Below are 22,233 nucleotides of genomic sequence, written 5' to 3'. Positions count from 1 at the left end.
GTTGAAAATCCTCTCACTTTAAGAGCAGTTAACAACATGGAACTCTGAATCATCACAATGCCCAGCAACCGTTCTGTCACAGAAATCTAATCAAGCAAAACTGAAGGAAGTTCATGTCCCTCTAGATTCTGGTTTTTACCTTTTGGTAATACAGCAAAGACCAAAAGCTCCAAAGCTTTTCAGATGCAACTGGTGTGTGCTTAAGACAAAATATGATGTGATGACTTATCTCCTCATCTATCTGTAGCTGCCAATTTTTCCTTGACCTATTCCAAAAATAAAGAGAGAGAATAGGGTGTGGACTGTCAGTGAACTACCAGAGAACAAATTATAAGGGAAGGTAGAGCACACAGACGTAAGATATTTTTACTTAAAAGAAATTCTAGTGGAAAAACAACTAATGAATTTCAGGCACAGTGACTTCCCTGTGCCTCAGCAATCACTCCTCCTCAAGACAGAGTATACTCAAAACAGTTTAACAAGAAAATACGTTCCCCTAGACAATAATCGAATGGCTTACCTTCTCAGACAAACCCATGTCATAAAATCAGCTGTCACTTTGTACTGCCATAGCATAGCCAGGTACTCCATTGCAGGCCACAGCTGAACACGCCTAGTGAGGTATACTAAAGATCTGAAGTCTGGCTGGGAAGGGGAAGAAACTTCACCGTGTGTTTTCTCCAAAAAATGAAGTCGAAGTCCTCTGGCTTCTAGCTCTAAACATTGAGCATTCACAAGATTCTTCAATTCATCTTTAATTTCAACAAGGAAGAAATGTATTAGATCACAGCAGTCAAATTCCAAGGTCTAGATTCAATCTCAGCAGTTGACACTATTAAGCAGCTATCATCGGCTAGATTGCTCAGCATGAGTTTTTAAGTTTCTCCTGTCAGATGTTAACCCCTACACAATTTTAATAATGGAATACAATAACACAAGTAAAGTTTAGTCCAGTGAGTAACAATTATTTAAAGGTATTTATACTATACCCAAAGAGAACAGGCACTGTCAGAAAGCCAAATACCTGAATATATTACCTAGGTTGACACTTTCCAGAATGTTGGCTCTGAGGATCAATCCCCAGGCCTGCAGAAGACTTTTCTTCAAAGTCCATTCAGAAACAACCACTTGGAGACGATTAATGTCTTCTTGCCACCCATGGTCCCCAAACACAGGTAACCGCTCTCTGACCGAAAGGGCTCTGTTAAGGACTTTCAGGTGTGAAAAACATTCCACTACCAGCTTGTCCTGAAATAAAACCCAAGAGAGTCTACACAAGAGCTGAAATGCAGGTCTTTTCAACAGTCTAGATACATCTGAGAAGAAATTTTAAGATATTTTCTTCATGTTTCTACAAACTTGAGTTTGTATAATCCTGTTGCTCTGGATAGATTTTTACAGTGATAAAGTTCAAGTTTAAGAATAAATGGCACAGCACAGTAACACTGAAATGAAGAACTAAGCTGTACAGCAACAATTCTACTTGAGCTTCCAGGTCCAGGAGAACTCCACTGTTTCAATTACCACATGCCTCCAGATGTACCTTAAAAGGAAATGGTCGTCCCAGGAACTTCTGCAATTTCTTTACACCAGCAAAACCACCAGCCGGATTACACAGACAATTCTGAATATGTTCGGAGACAGTCTGAACCTCTTTATAATATCTTTAAAGGAGAAAAAGGGGGAAAGGGAAATAAAAGAAGGGAGAAATGTTAGATACTAAGAGAAGTTGTCTACATTTTTATTTTTTATTACATTCATTAACAAGCCAAGGAAATACACCAAAGCAAAGCAAGGAGAATATTTTCATTTCAAACTTTCTTACTTATTAACATTATAGATATTAAGATTATTTCTCTATATAGGAGTCTTACTTGTCTTCAAAATTCACCAAGAGTTGGGGTATTTGGTGGATCAAATGTTTCAAAACCCAGTGCCAGTGGAGAGCAAGCAAAGCCAGACCTGAGGCATCCACTTTTACTGTATCAGCCACAGTCCAAAACCGGTCCCGCCATCGAACAGAACCTAAGATCTAAAACAAAACCATGATTTCTCATGAATATCTCCCAGTAAAAGACATGACAGGCTTGGTAGTGCTTACCAGTAATCCCAGCACTTGGAAGGCAAAGGAGGCAGGCTTATAATTTCAAGGCCAGCCTGGGTTATAAAGTGTGACCATGTTTCAAAAGACCAGACACCCATCATGAACATTCTAAAGCTAAACTGAAATATCTGTAAGTTGATAAAAGAGATCGATTCTCCTAGTACCTCAAATACAAAATTATTGGATTATACTGGTAAAGTAAAGTATGCTTATGTGCTAGATAGCTGGGAAGAAAAAACCTCAATCAGGGAATTTTCTCTATTGAATTGCCTGTGTGGCATTTTCTTGATTGCTGACTGCTGGGGGTGGGGGGGCACCCTAATGTGGGTAGTACCACCCCTGGGCAGGTGATCCTGGGCTGCACACAGGCCAGAGGAGCAAGCCAGTATGCAGCGTTCCTCTGTGGTCAACCTTCTGCATCCAGGTTCCTGCCCTGGTTTTTCTCAGTTTAAGCCAGATAAACTCTTTATTCTCCAAGCTGGTTTTATCAGAGCGTTCTATCACAGCAAGAGAGAAGCCAAACTAAGACACACACCATTTTATGAGAAACTGCCAAATGCTGCATGAGCAGCTGTTTAGCCTAAGAGTTCCAGTTGTTCCATTTCACCACTTGCTAGGCACCACTAGTAAAGATTTCAATTTTAGGTATTTTGTTTGGGTTATTTCATTAATATTTCAATTTTTATTCCCTTAATAGCTGCTGATGATGATGTAATTTTCCAAGCTCTTATACTGGGGTTTATATAACCTTGGAGCCTCAACTATTCTACTCTATTGTTCATTTTCATAACTGAACTGTCTTACCATGATCAGCTAGCTGACATAATTTATGTCTTACAAAGTCTCCCTGACTCCAATGGTTACTTTTGGAGTTTAATGATATTAAAACTATGTTCAAATATTGTGTTATATACTTTCTTTAATTAAATGAAATTTCAATTCATGGTACAAATAAAATGAAGGACCAATAAACTGTGATTAAATAACTGGTACAAATTATACTGAGCATACACAAAAACAATGTGTTATCTGAAGAAAAACACTTAGGGCTAGGGATATAAGCTCAGTGGCATAGCACTTGCCCACCATGAATGAAGTCCTGGGTTCAATACCAAAGACCTGAAGGAAAAACACAAAGAAAAAGGACAGCAACAAGAGAAAATTTGAAGAATTGTTGCTCAGTAAATTGTACCAAGAACTTCTTCTGGATATCAAAATATGCTTGTCTTTTACATAAATTAATGTCAGATTGTAACCCACATACAACACTTCACAAATAATATAATGACAAGAAAAAGGTCTGACATGCCCAGTACAGAAACAACAACAAAAAAATTTTTTTTTGAGACAGAGCTTTACATAGCTAAGGCTGGCCCCAAACTCACTAGATAGCTAAGACTGACCAGAGACAATTTTTAATCATTTTCTACCCCACAGTGGTTGAATCTGTGATACAGAACTATACGGAGGGTGAACTGTATTCATTTCCAATGATAAAATTTTAGTTCTCAAGTAAAACCAACAGTTTTTGCCAATATTTAAAACTTCATCAAATTTGTAATTTTTTTCAAAAGTGTGACTCTTAGTTACATTGTAGGACAAAATATGTCAATTCGATATTTTCAAATTATCAATATAAATATACAAGATGCAAATGATCCAATAATACATTACAGAAAATGGGTGTTTCAGAGTCTATATCCAAACCTTTTGTTAGGTTTGTAGAGTGCTACCAAAGAAGAAAATACTACTTCTATAGTTGTAAAGTAGTATTTCACACATCTAAAACTACAGGTCAAATTTTCTTTTAGAAGTTTAAAGCACAAACACCCTACAAGAGACTAAATGCAGAAGCAGATATGAAATCCAACTTTCTGCTCAGAAGCCAGAAATCCCGAGACTTGCAGAAATGCAATACTTTTGTTCTTACTTATTTCAATTTGGAAAAACAGCTACTTTTGTTAAAATATTCATATTAATATAAAACATATTGATACTTCTATATCAGTTCCTAATGTGAACCCTAATACTGACAGATATAACCATATAAACAGAAGCTTTTTTGTGATCTTTGATAATTTAAGAGAACGAGGTCCTGAGATCAAATAATTTAAGACATGCAACACTACAAAATCTACAAAAATAAACTGGAATTAAAATGTTATTTGATCCACTTGTGACAATGATACATAAGAATGCTTAAATAAGTTAAAATGCAATTGTAAATCTCAAATTGTAGTACATTCCCAGGAACGAGTATCACTTAACAAAAACAAATGAACTACTCATACATAAAATCATACATATAAATCCAAAATTAACCATCCACACAAAAGATTTATATTGCACAATTCCATTTAAAGAAATTGCTACTGATCTATAGGAAAAGAATTCAAACCAATGGCTACAGAGTAGAGAAAGGGGCAGGGTAGAGGAAAGAAATATGAAAGGTATGAAGAAATGTTTAGGGATGACAAATATGTTTACTATCTTGTGATCATAGTTTCACACCAAACTGTACGTTCTTTAAATATATGCCACTTACAAAGCTTTAAAATATGTGGATGTATCTTGTATCTACTGGGAATACTGGATATAGTTCATATCATTAAAGTAGTAGTCATACTAAAGGCAAACACATTGCCTTACCTCAATGACACTGGAGTCAGAGACCATCCCCTGGGGGGACTGCACCCATAGAAGGATTAGTGCATCACAAAGTTCAAAAAAAGCAGCAAGATTGACCACGATTTCATGGGGCAGGCTGTGATAGCTCTCTGGATCTTACAGTTGACACAAATAAAAGAACATTCCATTAGAGTTCATCTTCAGACAGTTTCAAAATAAATTGCAATCTACTATAAAGGCTTATTAGAAAACTCAAAAATCAAAACCACATTTTATGCCTATTATTAAATTTAAGAGATAAGGCAGTAATACCCAGAGATGTAAATAATATCTCAGTGGAAAATTCAAGCCACAAAACGAAAATAAGCATTTTTATGTAAGTATTTAAACACTAAACAATTACGCTCAGTACACGTTTGGATGAATAGTTAGCCCAAATAAGATATAAATGAAACTACTATTGATAGCAGCTGTTATAGAATGAGCTTTAAAATCTTTTAATTTTGATGACTGATTGCTTCTAACAAGTATAGCTGTCTTTTCAGTTTATAGTAAGGAAGAGAAAACTGTTCTACTTCATAGCCAAATGCTTCTAAACAGATATTCTTTGAGATAAGAAACCTACTTTCGATGTGCTAGCTCTACAATTTGGTGATCTTGAACATCTGTTCCACTCTCTTATTTTGTAAGATAATGACCTACATACATACTTAACATACATACATAACTTCAGAGAGTTACTATAAAAAGTAAATGAGAGATGGCTCAGCAATTAAGAGCACTGGCTGCTCTTGCGGAAGACCAGGCTTCAGTTCTCAGCACCCACATGGAGGGTTAACAGGGATCCCCAACTGCAGTTCCAAAGGATCTGATACCCTCTTCTGGCCTCGGTGGGCACTGCATGACATGACGCACTTAAATACATGTAGGCAAGACATTCATACACATTAAACAAAAATAAGGTACATGATATCAAGGGTGTATAAAAAGCATTTAACCAAGGTCTTAGACTAGAGTTAGTAGTGCTTAGCAAATACCAATCATTTCTACTGAGTAACGAAATATGCTTAGGAAGCAAATCAACAAGTCAAAGGAATCAGAAGGCAGCATCTGAGTACATCCCCTAACTTCAGCAACACAGTGTAACCATATAAAGGTATAATGTGCTAACCTTTATGGAATTCGAAAGACATTCTCAAAATACTATTTCTTAACTTTTTACTATCAACAGATATCAAATTTGCTTCAGTGAGAATCCTTTTTTCCCGGTCAAGATAGATAATTGTCCTAAAATAAGATCCAAAAAGAGTCATTTATTAGTTAAAAGAACTTTTTATCTTTTTGTCTTTTATGAGACAGGGTCTTCCTACAGCCCCAGCTGGCCTGTGCCACCAAACTAAAAGAACTTCTTTTAAATGACTCAAGTTTTTGTGTGTGTGGTATTGGGATCAAACTCAGGGCTTCAAGCATACTTAAAACACTGAGCCATACTCTAGTCCAGAACCACTCTTGCATTCTATATACTGAATCCTAGGAACCCTTGGAGCATCCATTTCCCACATCCAACCCTTCCTCTCCTGACTCCACAAATTCTGGACTAGAGAAAAAAAGGTGCAAGAGGACAGGTAGATGGAGAACACTGGAGCCCACTCCACTGTGGTCCATAATATGACAGTGCACACTTTGAACTCTTCAAAGAGGCAATCACTGCATTCGTTTCTGGTGTTAGAATTACTGGAAGAGGAACACAACAGGGAGCAATGGGGGCAATACCAGACTCACGGACTCACTCTATGGAGATCAATCCGAATCACATGATCTGTACTTATAAGACTAGCTCCCTAGAACATATGTTATATTTAGATTTATTTTTAAAAAATTGTTACACTAGCCGGGCGTGGTGGCACACACCTTTAATCTAGCACTTGGGAGGCAGAGGCAGGTGGATCCTCTGTGAGTTTGAGGCCAGCCTGGTCTACAGAGTGAGTACCAGGACAGCTGGGGCTATAGGGAGACCCTGTCTCAAAAAGATCAAAAAAAAAAAAAAAAAAAAAAAAAAAAAGTTACACATGACTGTCCTGTGAAGAGATTTTGACATAAATCTCAACACTAATGATTAGTGCAGACAATGATTTCAAGCACCCCACATACTGTTTGTTTCGTAAAATTAAAGAAACATAACCTTTGATGGATCCTATAACGGGTGAGGTTGTGAGACAGTACCCAAAGACACAGGCTTCACCTACTTGTTTGCAACTGATTCTAAAAGGGCAAAAAGCTGTTCAGACTGGTCTGCTTGTGGATCAAAGTCTACTGAATTTCTAATGATGTCCAAAGCCTGCATATTCCATCGGGGGTCCAGAAGGATCACAGAGTCATCTAGTTTAAAGAAAAAGAAAAGAATTGTATAATTAAAATGCCTTGCCTAGCAAGCTTCACATTGAGTCCTGATGGGGAAAAGTGACATAGAAATGTCAAAAGGTTACAGCCTACAACACTGTGGGATTCAATAGCTTTTACACAATTTCCTTTCCAAACACAAATACATATATCCTGAAAATTCTTCCTACTTAAGAATATAAAGACAAACCATGCTAAAACATAAACGTGATGATTAATGATTTATACCCTCAGACCTCACTTTTCAATGGTATGAAAAAAATCCCTGGGCTTGTTTACTCAGTGTGTCAACAATAATCAACCAAACCAAAACAACAAGAACAATAAATTCACACCTAACTTACCTGGCAGAAAAGAACAATCTCGTTTTCTGTTTTCAATAAGAAAAACAACTTAAGATTGCTTTGTTTTAAAACATTATATTGGGGGCTGGAAAATGGCTCAGTGGTTAAGATCACTGGCTGCTCCTGAAGAGGGCATGCGTTTGGTTCCCAGCACCCACATGGCAGCTAACAAACAGTTCCAGGGCATCCATCCAACTCTTGTGGCCTCCATAGGCAGTACACAACATGGACGCACTTTCATACAGGTAGGCAAGTCACTCATGCACATAAAGTAAAATAAATCGACAATAAAACATTAAGGGGGGGGGGGCTGGAGAGATAGTTCAGCAGTTAAGAGCACTGGCTGCTCCTACAGAGGACCCAGGTACAATTAATTCCCAGCATCTACATGGCAGCTAACAACTACCTCTAACTCCAGTTCTAAGATATTCAACTGTCTTCTGACCTCTGCAGGCACTGCACACATGTGATATACTTACATATGTGCAGTCAAAATACTCAATATATATAAAATAGAAACAACTTATTAAAATATTTTTTAGGCTGGGCATGGTGGTACACGCCTTTAATCCCAGCACTCAGGAGGCAGAGGCAGGCAGATCTCTGTGAGTTCAAGGCCAGCCTGGTCTACATAGTGAGTTCCAGGACAGCTAGGGTACAGGGAGACCCTGTCTCAAAAAGAACAAAAAAAAATTTTTTTTTAAATTTCATTGACCAGAGTGATGGTGCTTATCTAGACTCAGCCTCTGAGGAAGTTAAGGCAAAAGGACTGCTTGAGCACAGGTGTATAAGACCTGAGTAATATGTGGAGACTCCATCTCAAATAACAAAATAGTCACACATGTCAGTGTGGGCATATAATCCCAGCAGTCAACAGATAAATGCAGGACTGAAACTTCAAGGCTAACCTGGCTAAATGATAAGATTTGGGGGATGTGACGGGGTGGGGGGGGGGGGATAACGAATTTCTTTACTCTCAGAGTAGTCCATTCCTTCATAAAACTTTAGCTCAGGCTTGGTACATCTTCTATAAAGCAGCAATGAGACTGACCTCCTGTAGAAGTTAGAAAACCCCAAGGGAAAGAAAGAGGCAAGACACAAAAATTGTACCTTTAGGAGTCTGAGGGATGGCTCAGTGGGTAGTGCTTGCTGTGCAAGCATGGAGACCCAAAAACAGATCCCTACCACCTAAAAGCTGGATGTAGTGGCACAAGTCTGTAACCCCAGTGCTGGAGAGGCAGACATAGACGGATGGCTCACTGAGAAGCCAGTCTACCCAAAAGGATAGGAAACCCAGGTTCAGTAAGAGGTCCTATCTCAAAAAGAAAAATAATGGCTGGTGAGATGGCTCAGCTGGGAAAGGCACTCCATGTCAAGCCTAATGACTTGAGCTTAATCCCAACTACTCACCTGGCAGAGGGAAAGAACCAACTCTCTATCAGGTGTCCTCTGACCTCTCTCTACACAGACACAGAAACAGACAGACACAAAATATATATGTAATTTCAAAACCAAAATAAAATGGGGGAGGACCCTGGAGAAAGGGCTCAGTGGTAGGTAAGTGGCTGTCCTTGTAGAGGATCCAGGTTCAAATCCCAGCACCCGCTCACCTGGCAGAGGGAAAGAACCAACTCTCTATCAGGTGTCCTCTGACCTCTCTCTACACAGACACAGAAACAGACAGACACAAAATATATATGTAATTTCAAAACCAAAATAAAATGGGGGAGGACCCTGGAGAAAGGGCTCAGTGGTAGGTAAGTGGCTGTCCTTGTAGAGGATCCAGGTTCAAATCCCAGCACCCGCTTAGCAGCTAACAACTGTCCATAACTCCAGTTCCAGGGGATCTGACACCCTCTTCTGACCTCTGTGGGCCTGCAAGACATGGGTATACTTCAGTGCCCCCAAAAGCCAAAAAAAAAAAAAAAAAAAAAAAAAAAAGCAACTTTAATTTATGGGGGCTAGGCCGGACAGTCAGTGGAACAAATTAGTTTTAGAACCATCCAATACACTGCAGACTAGAAGAGTATGATGTGAATAGTCAAGGCACTTTAAGGAGCAAACATATACCTAAAAGCCCAGTAAGACACACACAGCCAAAGAAGTGAAAAAGAAAGTAAGGTTAAAGCTAAAGCAGTTCAACAGAAGACAGTGCCTGCCGAAAATACAATCTGCTGCTTTTCTGAGCCAAGTTCATGAATATACAATCCATTCCCTATGGAAAAGCCATTGTTTCACTTAGCCACAACTTGACCACCATAGTTTTCCCTGTTCTTTTCTTCTTCCTAAGAACCTACCATTACCGTTAGTGTACATAAACTAATTCGTCCACTACAAATTCATAATGCTCCTATTCGCCAAATAAGAGTTAATTTTTTTTTTCATTAAAAGAAGTTTATTTAGCATAAATAACAGATGTGACAGTGTATGATAATAAGGTAAGAACTGGATCCTCAATGGTGTATTTGTCAACATCAAATGAAGGGAGAAGCAGAAAATCAACATTCAGCTTTGTGGTGACAGCCCTTCTTTAGTGTTTATGCTCAATCAACTTTGAATTATTCTGTTCTGGTAAGCCTGTTCTCATATTCCTTTTTTAAAAGCCATCTTTAATATTTTGCTAGAAACCTAGCAATTTCTTTGATCCTTATGGTTTTATAACTTTGTCATTTTTAAAATGAGTATACAAAGAAATAGGTTTTCTGATGGAATTTTCATAATACTTAGTTTTGGTTGATTCCTCACACCCCCTCCCCATCTCCCTGACCCAGGCTGTACCCTGACTCTACCTTCATTTGATACCTGCATACCACAAGTCTTTTGAAAAAAATACTGTGACAAGGGAGCTATGGCCTTTCCCCAAAGATCACCCAAGAACAAGATTCCAAAAGAGTGCCAAGAGCTAGAAATCAAAAGCAGTTGCATACCTGTTATATTTGCTTGTAATATTTTCAAGATATTACTGACTTCTGTTGAGAGAGAATTTGAGTAAAAATTCTTGAGAGCTGTGGCACTGGCTTCCAGATGGATCTGTACTGACTCTGTGGAAGAAGAGGCAATGTTAAGTTCTAAAGCAGTGCTGTACAACTGAACATTCTTCAATGGTGAAAATGGGCAGCTAGAAGTCTAAAAGAGTGTGCTGGATAGCTTTAGTGTCAACTTGACACACCTGGGTTGAGGGAGCCTCAGTTGGGGAACTGCCTCTATTGGACTGGCCTGTGGCCATGTCTGTGGGGTATTTTCTTGAGTGATGTGGAAGAGCCCAGCCCACTATGGGTGGTGCCACCCCTGGGCAGGTGGGCCTGTGTTGCCTAAGAAAGCAGGCTGAGCAGGGGCCGGGGAACAAGCCAGTAAGCAGCGTACTCCATGGCCTGTACTCCAGCTCCTGCTTCCAGGTTCCTGTCCTAAGTTCCTACCTTGGGATCCCTGATGAAGACATTATTACATTATTTTGTGTAATGCAAAATAAACCCTTTCCTCCCCAAGTTGGTACTAGTCAGAGCATTTTGTCACAGCAATTGAGAAACAAACTAGAACAAGGAGTATTTGAATTGTGGTCACTACAAATAAAACACTGAAGTTTATAAGTTACTTTATGGTCATTCATATGTTTGCAAGTCTCTGGCTAGTGGTTATTACACAAAATAATGAACACAAAAACATTACAAATTCTCTTCTACAATAGCTAGATTATCACATATCACCAATAAGAGAAAACAAGACAAAAATGTCACCAAATCACATTCATATGCCACCTGTAAGTAAGTTCTCAAGGAACAGAAAGGTTCATGTAAATTCAATTACTAAAGTCAACAAATTCCTTTGTTTAAATGGGTATGTGGGTGTGGGAGTGTGTGTATGCAGCATGGGGAGGCTGGAGGACAACCCGGGGTGTCATCTTCAGTACCACTATTTACCTCCATGAGATAAGGTCTTTTATTTACCTAGAGTCTAGCAACTGGGTTCCACTGGCTAGCCAGCAAGGCCCAGGAATCCTCTTATCTCATCTCTTCAATGCTGGCACTACAATTACATTACCATGCCCTGGAAGTTTTACACTGGTTCTGGGGGTGACATTTAAGTCCTTGCACTTACAAAGCCAGTGTGATACCACTGAGCCATCTCCCTATCCTCTGAAGCCAACAATTTTGACCAAAAAATTCAATGCCCTGTACTTTCCAACTGAGGCTACTACTATCATCTTTTTCCTGCTCTGAATAAATTAAATGCACTGTAGCACTGACACTTAGAAAGAGAGAGAGAGAGAGAGAGAGAGAGAGAGAAAGAACCTTAGGCATCTTAAGGGAAAATGAATTACTGAAAACACTGTTCTCAGACAGAATAAGCTAAAATGTAGCATGATACTGTGCATTTTCCTTTTGAATTGAAAAGAAAAGTAGACAGATTCTGAAATACTGAGGCATTTCTCTTGTTGCTCCATGGGGCAGATATGAGCATTAATTAATAGTGACACAAATAGCAATGCAATCTCACGTTTCTTGTAAGATTTCTCAGTCATAATTTCAGTAGCACAGTCCTAGAACAACACAGCTACTGAGGCACTTAAACAAATTCCTCTATTGGACAATTCAAGTTTTTCTACTCACCAAGCCCCTGTGGTATGTTCTTGGCTAAATGACAAAGCCACTTAACTCTGAGCATCCAATCCTGATTGGTTGCCCTTTCTATGAGCAACTTAACAGCCATAGCCAAAACATCTGGTTCATCAATCCAGTAAGTATCCACTTTTACCGCACTGAATTTCAAGTTCTCTGGGTTACCAGACTGCATAATTTTCTCTAAGTCTTGCAAAGTAAGAGGCTGACTCCTGAAATTCATTGTAATAAGAAAAGTTAGAACCTAGAACAACCTAACACTTGACATTAAAAAAACAAAAACCCGATACCAGGTGTGGTGGCGCATGCCTTTAATCCCAGCACTTGGGAGGCAGAGGCAGGTGGAGTTCTGTGAGTTCAAGGCCAGCCTGGTCTACATAGTGAGTTCCAGGACAGCTGGGGCTACAGGGAGACCCTGTCTCAAAAAGACCAAAAAAGACCTTGAGACAATTATTTTACAAATATCATTATGAAAGAGATGAGGAAAAGAAGTCAACGCTTATAAAAGACAACAACTAAAGCATACACTTAAGGAATGGGTATAGCTGAGTGGTAGGGAACATACTTAGCATGGAATCAATCCTAGTACATGTATTCTTGACTAAGTGATAAAACCATTCAACCCTGAGCATCCAATTCTGATTTGTCACTTTTCCTATAAGCAATATAACAGCCATGGCTAAAACATTTGGTTCATCAATCAAGTAAGCATCTACTTCTGGACTGAATAAGTGTGTGTACATGCACAGAGATGGGCTAAGGGATAGGAAGTAATAATATAATAAACGTAAAAATGCAACTGCTGGACAATAAATGACCATGAATCTGGATTGTCCTCGCCATTTTCAGCAAAAGTAAAATCCATCCAAGAGAACACATAAGCCGAAGGCTCTGCTGACCTTGCCCAGCTGCTGGTTTTCAGGCTCATCCTATTGAGGCAGTATGCCAGGATCTGACCATCACTTCGGACAACAGAGAGGTGAGAATCTTCTGTTGCAAAGAGAGCTGAGGGCATAGAATCTGGCCACAGTCCTGTGGCAAGAATGGAGCTTCCCCAGGTTTCCCGTGCTTGTAGAGATGAAATATGACTCTCCAGTAAAGACTGCACAAGCTGTAGGGTACAAAGCACAGGGTATTGACACAAGTGGCATTGCCAAAACCATCAACAGACAAAGGAATAAGAGATTCTAGGGCTTACGTGATCATCTCCAAACAATTCTGACACATTCATTCTAGTATAACAGTTAAATTACTGTTCTGCCGATGTTTCAGAAAAAGAATTTAAACTAACTTCCAGAAAAGTTCTTAGACACTAGATGTTCAACTGAAACAAAATAGTGTTCAGATCTCTCTTAAAAGTTGCTATCTATACAGGTAATTCTCCTACCTTCATGTTAGGCAGTGGTAAGAAACTTTAAAAAGTACCTTCCGGTTTGTTGCTGAATGCTGGCAGCAGACATACACTTCCCAGCATGCTTTGGAAAAGGCTGTGTCTACACTTAGGCCCCGCTGTAGGTACTGAACGATGAGTATGGCTGTCTGAATCAAAGTTGACACAGACGATGTTGGAGAACCTAAGATAAAATACAGTCATCTGTGACCAATAGTCTTCAAAACCTTTGATGAAGACGGATCAATTCTGTCCATGAACTCCTAACCACATACTTTAGAGAGCCTTATGTAGAAGTAAGGGTTCCTTTGGGCAAAGTAGACCTGTATGATCATTTATATCCCACCGCCTAGCTGCCATCCCTCTCATTCTCTGGCCATCTGCAGTATATCTGGGAATCCTTTCACAGGTGTCATGTGTATCTTTAATCTCCAGGTAACACACATTGAGGAGAGCAAAATGGGTACAGCCTATAAAGTACCATTTGAAGTCCAATAGGCAAAGCTCATGAATCTCAGGACATAATGCAGAATTACTCAAACACTGGCCTCTATAGCAGCAGCATTTACCTGTGAAGAATCCTCTTTTTTTTTTTTGGTCTTTTTGAGACAGGGTCTCCTTGTAGCCCCAGTTGGCCTGGAATTTGCTATGTAGACCAAGCTGGCCTTGAACACAGAGAGACCCACCTGGCTCTGCCTTCTAAGTGTTGGGATTACAGGCAAGCGCCATTATGCCTGAAAACTTCCTTCATCCGGCTGGAAACTTCCTTTATAAAAAAAGATTTTATGGGGCTGGAGAGATAACACAGTGGTTAAGAACACTGACTGTTCTTGCAGAAGACCTGAGTTCGAATCCCAGCACCATGCAGGCAATATACGCACATACATAAAATAAAAATAATAAATAAAATATTTTTTAAAAGATTTTATTTCTATTTAAATTATGTGTATATATATTTATGCCTGTTTGTAAGTCACTGTACATGTGGGGGTATCCACAGAGGATAAAAGAGGATGTTGGATCCCTTGGAGCTAAAGCTACAGGAGATTGTGAACTAGGGTCCTCTGGAAGAGCAGCAAGCGCTCTTAACTGCTGAACCATTAATCCAGGCCCCAGGGGAGCATCTTTAACATACTGACTCCTATGCCTCTTCCTGATAACCTAGACTGAATTTTAAGATGCTTTCCTGGTAATTTCTATTTCTATGTACACCAAATATAAGAACTCCATTAGATCTAAAGGAACATGGATTGCTATAGACTTACAACTCTACAGAGTCCAGAAGTCAAGTACCTTACCTACAATAATGCTTTGAATCTCTGTGTGTAGAGCCAAGAGGATGTCACACACACTGTCCCCCACCAACCCGAGGCTATGCAACAGAATTTTCAAATCCAGGTTGTCTGGGAGGCTTCCATGACCTTCTGAAATGTAGATTTCAAGTCCACGATTCCTCATAGCTCGGGAAATTTCTCCATGAACTGGATCCATCGAGAGAAAAAGCCTAATGAAACAGCAATTGAGAGGGAGTTAGAGAAAGAGTTAAATCTCCATGTAACCAATGGTGTTACTTCTAGCATCAATTGGTAAAGGCAAACGTATGTGGCTCATGTCCAGAAATTCCATCAAGGATGTCAAGTACCTCAGTGTGTTGTATTACCACATGCACCTACCTCCTGACATATATCTACACTTTTCTTTCATTTTTTTAAAGATTTATTTTCATTGTGTGTATGTGTGTCTGCCTCTGTGTGCAGGTATTCACAAAGACCAGAAGAGTTCATCAGATGCTCTGGAGCTGGAGTTTCAGACAATTATAAGCTGCCTGATGTGGGTGCTGGGAACCAAACATTGAAAGAGCAGCAAGCACTCTTAGTCACTGAGCCATCTCTCCTCTCCCTAGACCTACTTTCTTAAGGAATTACACTGAGAATTTAAAAATCTTCCTTTTAGATATTCCCCAAAATAAGGCAGTGGTGATTCATTCAGCTACAGCTAATTCAGCTACAGAGAACAGGAAAGGGAGCAGTGTATCCTGTAACAATCAGATTGGACTATTTTCATCAGTGCCTGCCCACATTCCCATCTCACATTCCCACTTATATTAGAAAGAGAAATTCCTACCTGCCTGTCCCATATCAAATTTGCTCTTTCTCAATAAATGACGTCTTTATTTTGCCCAATTACTCCAGTGAAAACATGCCATTCTTGCTTCTTTTCCTCAACCTACAATCCCACCCATATGATACTCCCCCTCCCCCCTAAGTCAAATTTTCTTTTGGACTAACAGCACAGGATTGTTACTGGCTATCTATGCTTTACTGCCAACCCAGGACAGAAAATTCACCTCTGTGTATTGTGCTATCCTCAAAGCCTAGGAGTACCTGGCCAACAGTAGGGCCTTCACAAATACATTTTAACAAAATGAATAAGTAAACTTCCACACAACATGGTATACAGCATGCAGGAGGCTCCACTGAATTCAGTAGCCTTTACTATTGAAGGCAGCAGATTCTTAAGTAGAAAATTAAAATAAATACCTGAAACCTGGATTTGGTGTTATTGTGGAAGTAGATTCATCTACCATTCCTCTCTCATTGATGGTGAGGACACCTCCAGGCTCAAGCAAACCATTCAGTCGATCCAGCACTGATGGGCTATGCAGAGAGAATCAAATGGAGATAAGGCTAACATGCTCTCCTGACTCTACTGTCCTTGTACAGCCTGTGCTTGCTTCTTTCTGATCCATATCTTCCTTCCACAGAGATTACTCCCTGTATAGAACTGTGGTATTTTTCAAAGGTCAGCTCCCTTTTCTCATTCCCATCCCCTAAGGCACATAGCCCACAGTTTTATACAAGTATACACTATGTTTACTGAATAAATATGAAAAACAGTGGGTAATTCTCTGAATTACATCCCCCTTCCCAACACTATCAAACCCACTTAAAGGTAACTGGATTTCAATTGGAAACATCCAAGAAAACCCTCCACAACAGAAGCTACCACACAACCAACAGGTAGCTTCTATAACTTATACTTGCCCTGTCCCTTATAGTAGGTAGGATCTGAAATGCTGAGACTTGTGATTATCATTAATACGTATTTATCACATTTACCTATGTCAGATCCTTTATTCAAAAAATAAAAAAAATCAGTACTTAATAATGACCCTAACGAATGATTTCTAATGTTAAATGAAAAAGCCCTAACTAAAAAAGTGCTATATAGAAAAGCAATCTTTTGTTCATTGTTACTTCAGTTGTCTAATGACCAACCCAGATAGTTTACCACAGGATAGTCTAAAAATGGTTTAAGAGGCATTACTAGGTAAGAAAGTCAGTGAAATTAAAGTACAGAGCTTTGAGTCTTTACATTAACAAATATATCCCACGTTTCAATCAGGCCGACTCAAAATTAAGTGTAAGGTTCTTACTTGCAGAAGTTAACATTGTCCATCAGAAGCCAATCTCCAGACTTCAGAGCCTGAACTAACATGCTGTCAACCCATTCAAAAGTGCCATGACTCTGGCCACTGGTTGACTGCATAAGCTTTACCCCAAAACTTCGGAATTCTTCGACCAGCTTGACAAACTCTGTAATGCCACAGGCAAGAATCAATATTCATGTTATTCAATTTAAACCAAGGCCATTTAACTTCTTACCAAGAAAATCCAGAAAAAATCCCAAGACTAATTTATTAAAACAAAGACCAAAACTTCTTGTTGTTTGTTTGTGAGACAGGGTATCTCTGCAGCCCCAGCTGGCCTAGATCCCAGAGAGATCTACCTGCCCTGGCTCCTGAGAGCTGGGATTAAAGGTATGTACCACCATGCCCAGCTCTAGTCCAATTTTTTTAAAGATCTAAAATGGAATAGGATTTTGTGTTTCAACACAGATAACAAAATTACATTTAGGATATACAAAACCCATTTTATTTTATTTTTTTTTAATGTGTGTGAGTGTACTGCCTGCATGTATGTGAGTGCACCCATATCGTACAATGCCGCGGAGGTCAGAAGAGGGCTTCAGATTCCCCTGTAACTGGAGTTAAGGACAGTTCTTAGCCACCATGTGGGTGCTGGAATCAAACCCGGGTCCTCAGCAAGAGCAGCCGGTCCTCTTAACCACTGAGCCATCTCTCCAGCCCCAATATACAAAACCTTTTAACTTTTTCAATTAATAGCTACATACTTGAGTTGATCTTGAGGTGCTGAGGTGAATAATTTTTCTGATTTCTAACTTTTCAAGCATCAGAAATAATAGTCTCTTATCCATTACAATATATTTGTATAAGAATGTATAATTAATGTCACTGAGCTAGATTTCCTTTATAATGAGCAGATTATATATATATGGCCAATTGGTATTTATTTACCAAATACTTCATAAATTAACAACTCTTGTCTGGAATTTTTCACTTGGTCATTTTTGTCAGAAATTATGCTATGTTAGATTCTTGCTTTTAGACATGGGACAAAAGGCAGCACAAGAGTATATGGCACATTAGAGCAGGGAGGGAAAACCAAGATACACCAGACATTCTGCTTACAAGAGGGAAGGGGTACCTAGATATGGTGGACTGATACATAGCTGAATACACAGAAAATGAAACACGAAGCTTCGTAACCAATTATTTTCCTATTTGCCTTTTCAGTATCACCAGTCTGGAATCCTTTATCCCTGTTTCCTTTTATAAACTGTGAGCATGGCACCTACAAATACATTCCTGTAAACAGACACAATGTGAAATGTATGACTCTAACATTCAAATATGCATACCTGCCTTGGAGTATGAGTTGATTTTATTATTTAGTCGCTGCATAAGCAATAATACTGCTTCCAATTTGTTCATAATCTCCATGGTGACACCTTTACCATCTTCGCCAAGACTCTTTGGTTTGTATGTTAGAAGAAAATGGCTCCAGGCTCGCAGTACTACTTCTGCGTCATCTGCACTGACAAGAAGGCTATCCCTCAGCAGTGCCCTTACAGTTCGCTCCACCTTTTCAAGCAGCTGTCTCCAAGGTCGAATAAGATCAACCTAGAATTTCCAGGGCATATGAAGCTGTTGTCCAAAGTCTGAGGATACTGTTATTTGTACACACCACTAACACAAAACACCCCCAATCAGAGCACAAGTTTCCCTGACAATGTAAAGGCATACCAGGTACCTGCTCAAATCCACCTAGAAGCTCAGTAGTATCCATTGCACTGTTCATAGCCATGATCTTTAAAGTGTGGCCAGTAAGGTGTGCCAAAAGCTGCACCAGGCTGGTTTTCCCCACAGAGGCTGGCCCAACAAGGATGACCATCCAGTTCATCTGCACACACTTCATGATGGATTCCAGCGATTGGAATGACTGGTGTAACAGTGACAGAGGTCTGCGGGATGGGTGAGGAACATAACTGCCACGGGAAAGGACTGAGTAGCCAATCTGAAAAAAATATGCCAGTGACAACATAGTGAGACAGAAGAAAATATAGAAAACTGTAAAAGGAATAAAGGTTATTCTAATCTCCTTACCTGAATATCAAAGGGAGTGATACGAAATAATCTAGTACCCACGTAAGGGTTGGAATCTGAATCAAACACATCCTTAAACACAGTGATGACCTAAAAGAAGATGATACAATGAAAATATAAATCACTCCAAAGAGGGGGTGGCGGACGTGCAGGGTCTCCCTGCAGAGCCAGCTAGCCTGGAACTCACTATGTAGAGCAGGCTGCCCTTGATCTCACAAAGTTCTGTCTCTGCCTCCAGAGTGCTGGATTAAAGGAGTGTGCCACCATGCTAAGTCACTCCACAAATTCTGAAGCAAGCCTGAAATGGAAACTTTTAGAGAAGAAACCCAGCAACAAATCACTAGGGGAAGCCAGGGCTACACAGCCAGTTCCAGGACAGCCTTAGAAACACCAAGGTCCAGCCTCAACAAAACAATACACATAAACTGTACTAACTGAATTTTTTTGCAATGAAAGTAAGTAAGTTCAAGAACAGAGTACTTAAATAATTTTAAACTACTTAAGATTTACCATATATTAAAATGAAGCCACAGATACCATGGCAAACCTAAAAACAAAACATTTGCTGTCATTATCTAAAAACATCAATGGTAACATGAAGATTATGAAGAACAATATACCAACCATAGCACTGCGTTAGGAACTTTCAGCGATTAATTCTGATTTTCATAGCAAAATAGCTATAATTCCCCCTTATTGATTTTGTTGATTCCTTTTTAAAGCCTAAAGAGTGGGGATAGCTGGGAGGGGCATATAAAAATATTAATACAGCAGGAGTCACTCCTCCTCCAGCTGTACCAAACTGTGTTAAAAGCATCAATATTCTCGTAATTGTGTAGTAAAGTCAGAAATAAGGAAAATAAGGAAAAATAATAATCTGTCAAATAATGACAGTGAAACTAGAAGTGGCACAGAGAGCGACGGTCACCTATCTCTGGGTCAGGAACTTCTTACCGACATCTGCATAATGAAGCTGATCATCTCTCTTGACACTCTCCCACAGGGTTAAAATGGCAAACTCACAATCCAGCAGGTTTATTTGGTTTTATAAAGTCGGATTCAATTTTCCTGGGTTTTTTATATGTTAATGTTCACTCTTATTTTTACTTTTTATTATCATCTCCTTTCCTCCAACTCCCCCTAATTTGGTCAATTACAATAATTCTTAAGGGAAGTGTGGAAACTATCCTTAGAGCACAGTGATCCATCTAAAACTGACCACTTACAAACTAGGCAATACCATCGTCCCAAGTACTATACTGTAAGCAGAGTATTTGTCATCTGAAGTATTGCCACAAGAAGTATTCCAATTTCCAGGTTCTGTTGTTGCATATATAATGAGACATCTAGCCAAGTCTAAACATGTTTCCAAAACATACACGTAGCAGGAAGGTAATTTTTTTCAATTTGCATTCTAATCCTGTTTACTTAACACAATTCTTTTCCTCTACAAAAAGTACAAATGCAACCTTATCTAAAATGCTACAAAGTTATAAAACTCAAAATACATTTTATAGTTCTGACTGTACAATCAAAAGAAAAAAAAGCAATGTACACTTTGCCATACTTAACCTGAAAACCACAATGAACAGCAAACAAAATGGGGGTAGAGTAGGTGATGAAGAGGTAGAACTGGCTCACCAATTTCAGAGACTAAGCAGATATGGAGGCAAAGAAATACAACTATTTATGGGGTAGAGGAACCCTTCCAAAGTGTTTTAACACTAGAAGTTGAAGAGGACTCAGCAGGGACCATGGCCAGGCCTAAAAGAACAGTGGCTTGGACCCTGCAGTCGTGGCACAGCAATAGCAAGGATGATGAGGCTGCCTGACGGGTCCCAAGTGGCTCTGCAACCAGAGTCAGGAACTGGGAAGGGTAAACTTTCAGGCCAGAAAACTATAGGACACCATTATGGGCACAGTATTGAACCACTGCAGCCAGAATCCTCTAGTAGAGAAAGTGTCTCAACTGCTGTTTTCAAGCCTGTCGGGTAAGGGATCCTTCCCTACAGATCCTCTGAGCTGGGGAACTTGATTTACGGGGGCGACTTTAATGGTCCTGCTTATTGAGAATTATTGGAGCTGAAGCAGTGGCAGCAGTGGCCTAGAGAGTGGTCCCTCCACCTCATCCATGGGGGTGACCTGTGCCACATGAGGCCCAGCAGGCTGAATTGCTAAGGGGGAGACGGAATCCAAGGAGCCAATATAGCAATAGCAGTTATCTCCTAGCCATCAATTTTTCATCATCCATGGATTTCAGCATTCTCTCGGCTTCATCTAGATTCTCAAATTCTACATATGTGTGGCCTTTGGATAGATGAGTCTTTCTACAGGCATGTCAATCATTTTAATTTTCACATCGGTATGATCCTTGTGAGACTTCCATGTGCATGTTGGTGGGTGAAGGGAAAGGGCTCCCGTTTTCCTCTCTTTCCTTTTCATCTATTTTAGGTGGTTTGGACTTGGAGTGAAAGCATAGCCTATTATACCTTTGCAGAGAAGGCTTGAAGAGCCTGAGGAGCTGCTAAAACTGGATGTACAGGGTGTGCTAAAGGTTCCTGGGTGGTGGGATGCAGAGGAGGTGCTGGAGGCTGAGCCTGATCAACACTGGTGCTGCTGCTTCCAGTTGAAGCACTGTGCATCTTCTGAGTCTTATCCCTGCCACAGTCCTCGCTTGACTCCTTACTGGCCCCTGTATCTTTAAAGCAATCCTTAGACTTCTGTTTGATAGAAAGAGCCATCTTCCCATGACCACCAACTCCTCCATGTTGGTTTTACAATCAACTCAAAGTTTCATCCTATTTAATACAACTTTTCTCATTTCAAAAGTACTTTTTACATCCTCAATTTCATTTTCCAGGTCTTCAATTTTAGCTATAATTTGGTTTTCTTGCACAATTTGTTCTGGAGTTCCTTCTTCATCTGCATCAATCATGGACTTATATGCTGCTTGGTCTGTGCTCTCCTCGGCCACCTGCTCCTCTCACAGCTGCTACTTCATGCCAGAAACCAGGCAAGGATCTGCTGTTAGAAGATGAACTCTGGTCCTCATGCTTGCACAACCAGCACTCTTAACCACTGAACTGTCTCTCCAGCCACTAATTCATTTCATTTTAAAAGGTGAGATTTAGCAGAAAAGACTAGCAGACAGTGTAGAGCACCTAAACTAGACCCTCTGTGTTTTACTCTGCTACCTGTTACGACTCCATGACTGGGACTGGAAA

General features: G+C 39.7%; 1 protein-coding gene and 1 pseudogene across 1 annotated transcript in view; both read right to left on the bottom strand.

Moving 5' to 3' along the window:
- Positions 1-22,233, bottom strand: part of Mdn1 (midasin AAA ATPase 1) — a 167,478-nt gene that overhangs the window by 54,489 nt on the left and 90,756 nt on the right. Inside the window, exons 41-58 of the mRNA XM_008854517.3 lie at positions 19,010-19,099; positions 18,657-18,920; positions 18,265-18,526; positions 16,919-17,078; positions 16,023-16,139; positions 14,781-14,986; positions 13,518-13,666; positions 12,992-13,203; positions 12,084-12,304; positions 10,404-10,517; positions 6,979-7,111; positions 5,904-6,019; positions 4,754-4,887; positions 1,875-2,032; positions 1,544-1,664; positions 1,038-1,248; positions 521-752; positions 140-266 (exon numbers count right to left, since the gene is read on the bottom strand). Of these exons, the coding sequence (XP_008852739.1) occupies positions 140-266; positions 521-752; positions 1,038-1,248; positions 1,544-1,664; positions 1,875-2,032; positions 4,754-4,887; positions 5,904-6,019; positions 6,979-7,111; positions 10,404-10,517; positions 12,084-12,304; positions 12,992-13,203; positions 13,518-13,666; positions 14,781-14,986; positions 16,023-16,139; positions 16,919-17,078; positions 18,265-18,526; positions 18,657-18,920; positions 19,010-19,099 (3,027 nt within the window). The remainder of the gene's footprint in view (positions 1-139; positions 267-520; positions 753-1,037; positions 1,249-1,543; positions 1,665-1,874; positions 2,033-4,753; positions 4,888-5,903; positions 6,020-6,978; positions 7,112-10,403; positions 10,518-12,083; positions 12,305-12,991; positions 13,204-13,517; positions 13,667-14,780; positions 14,987-16,022; positions 16,140-16,918; positions 17,079-18,264; positions 18,527-18,656; positions 18,921-19,009; positions 19,100-22,233) is intronic.
- On the bottom strand, positions 21,073-21,750 carry LOC115067848 (annotated as a pseudogene).

The sequence above is a fragment of the Nannospalax galili genome, unplaced genomic scaffold (genome assembly GCF_000622305.1).
Source record: "Nannospalax galili isolate Female #2095 unplaced genomic scaffold, S.galili_v1.0 scaffold1467, whole genome shotgun sequence".
NCBI lineage: Eukaryota > Metazoa > Chordata > Mammalia > Rodentia > Spalacidae > Nannospalax > Nannospalax galili.
The sequence above is the reverse complement of the archived record's forward strand: the minus strand, read 5'-3'. Positions and strand labels throughout refer to the sequence as shown.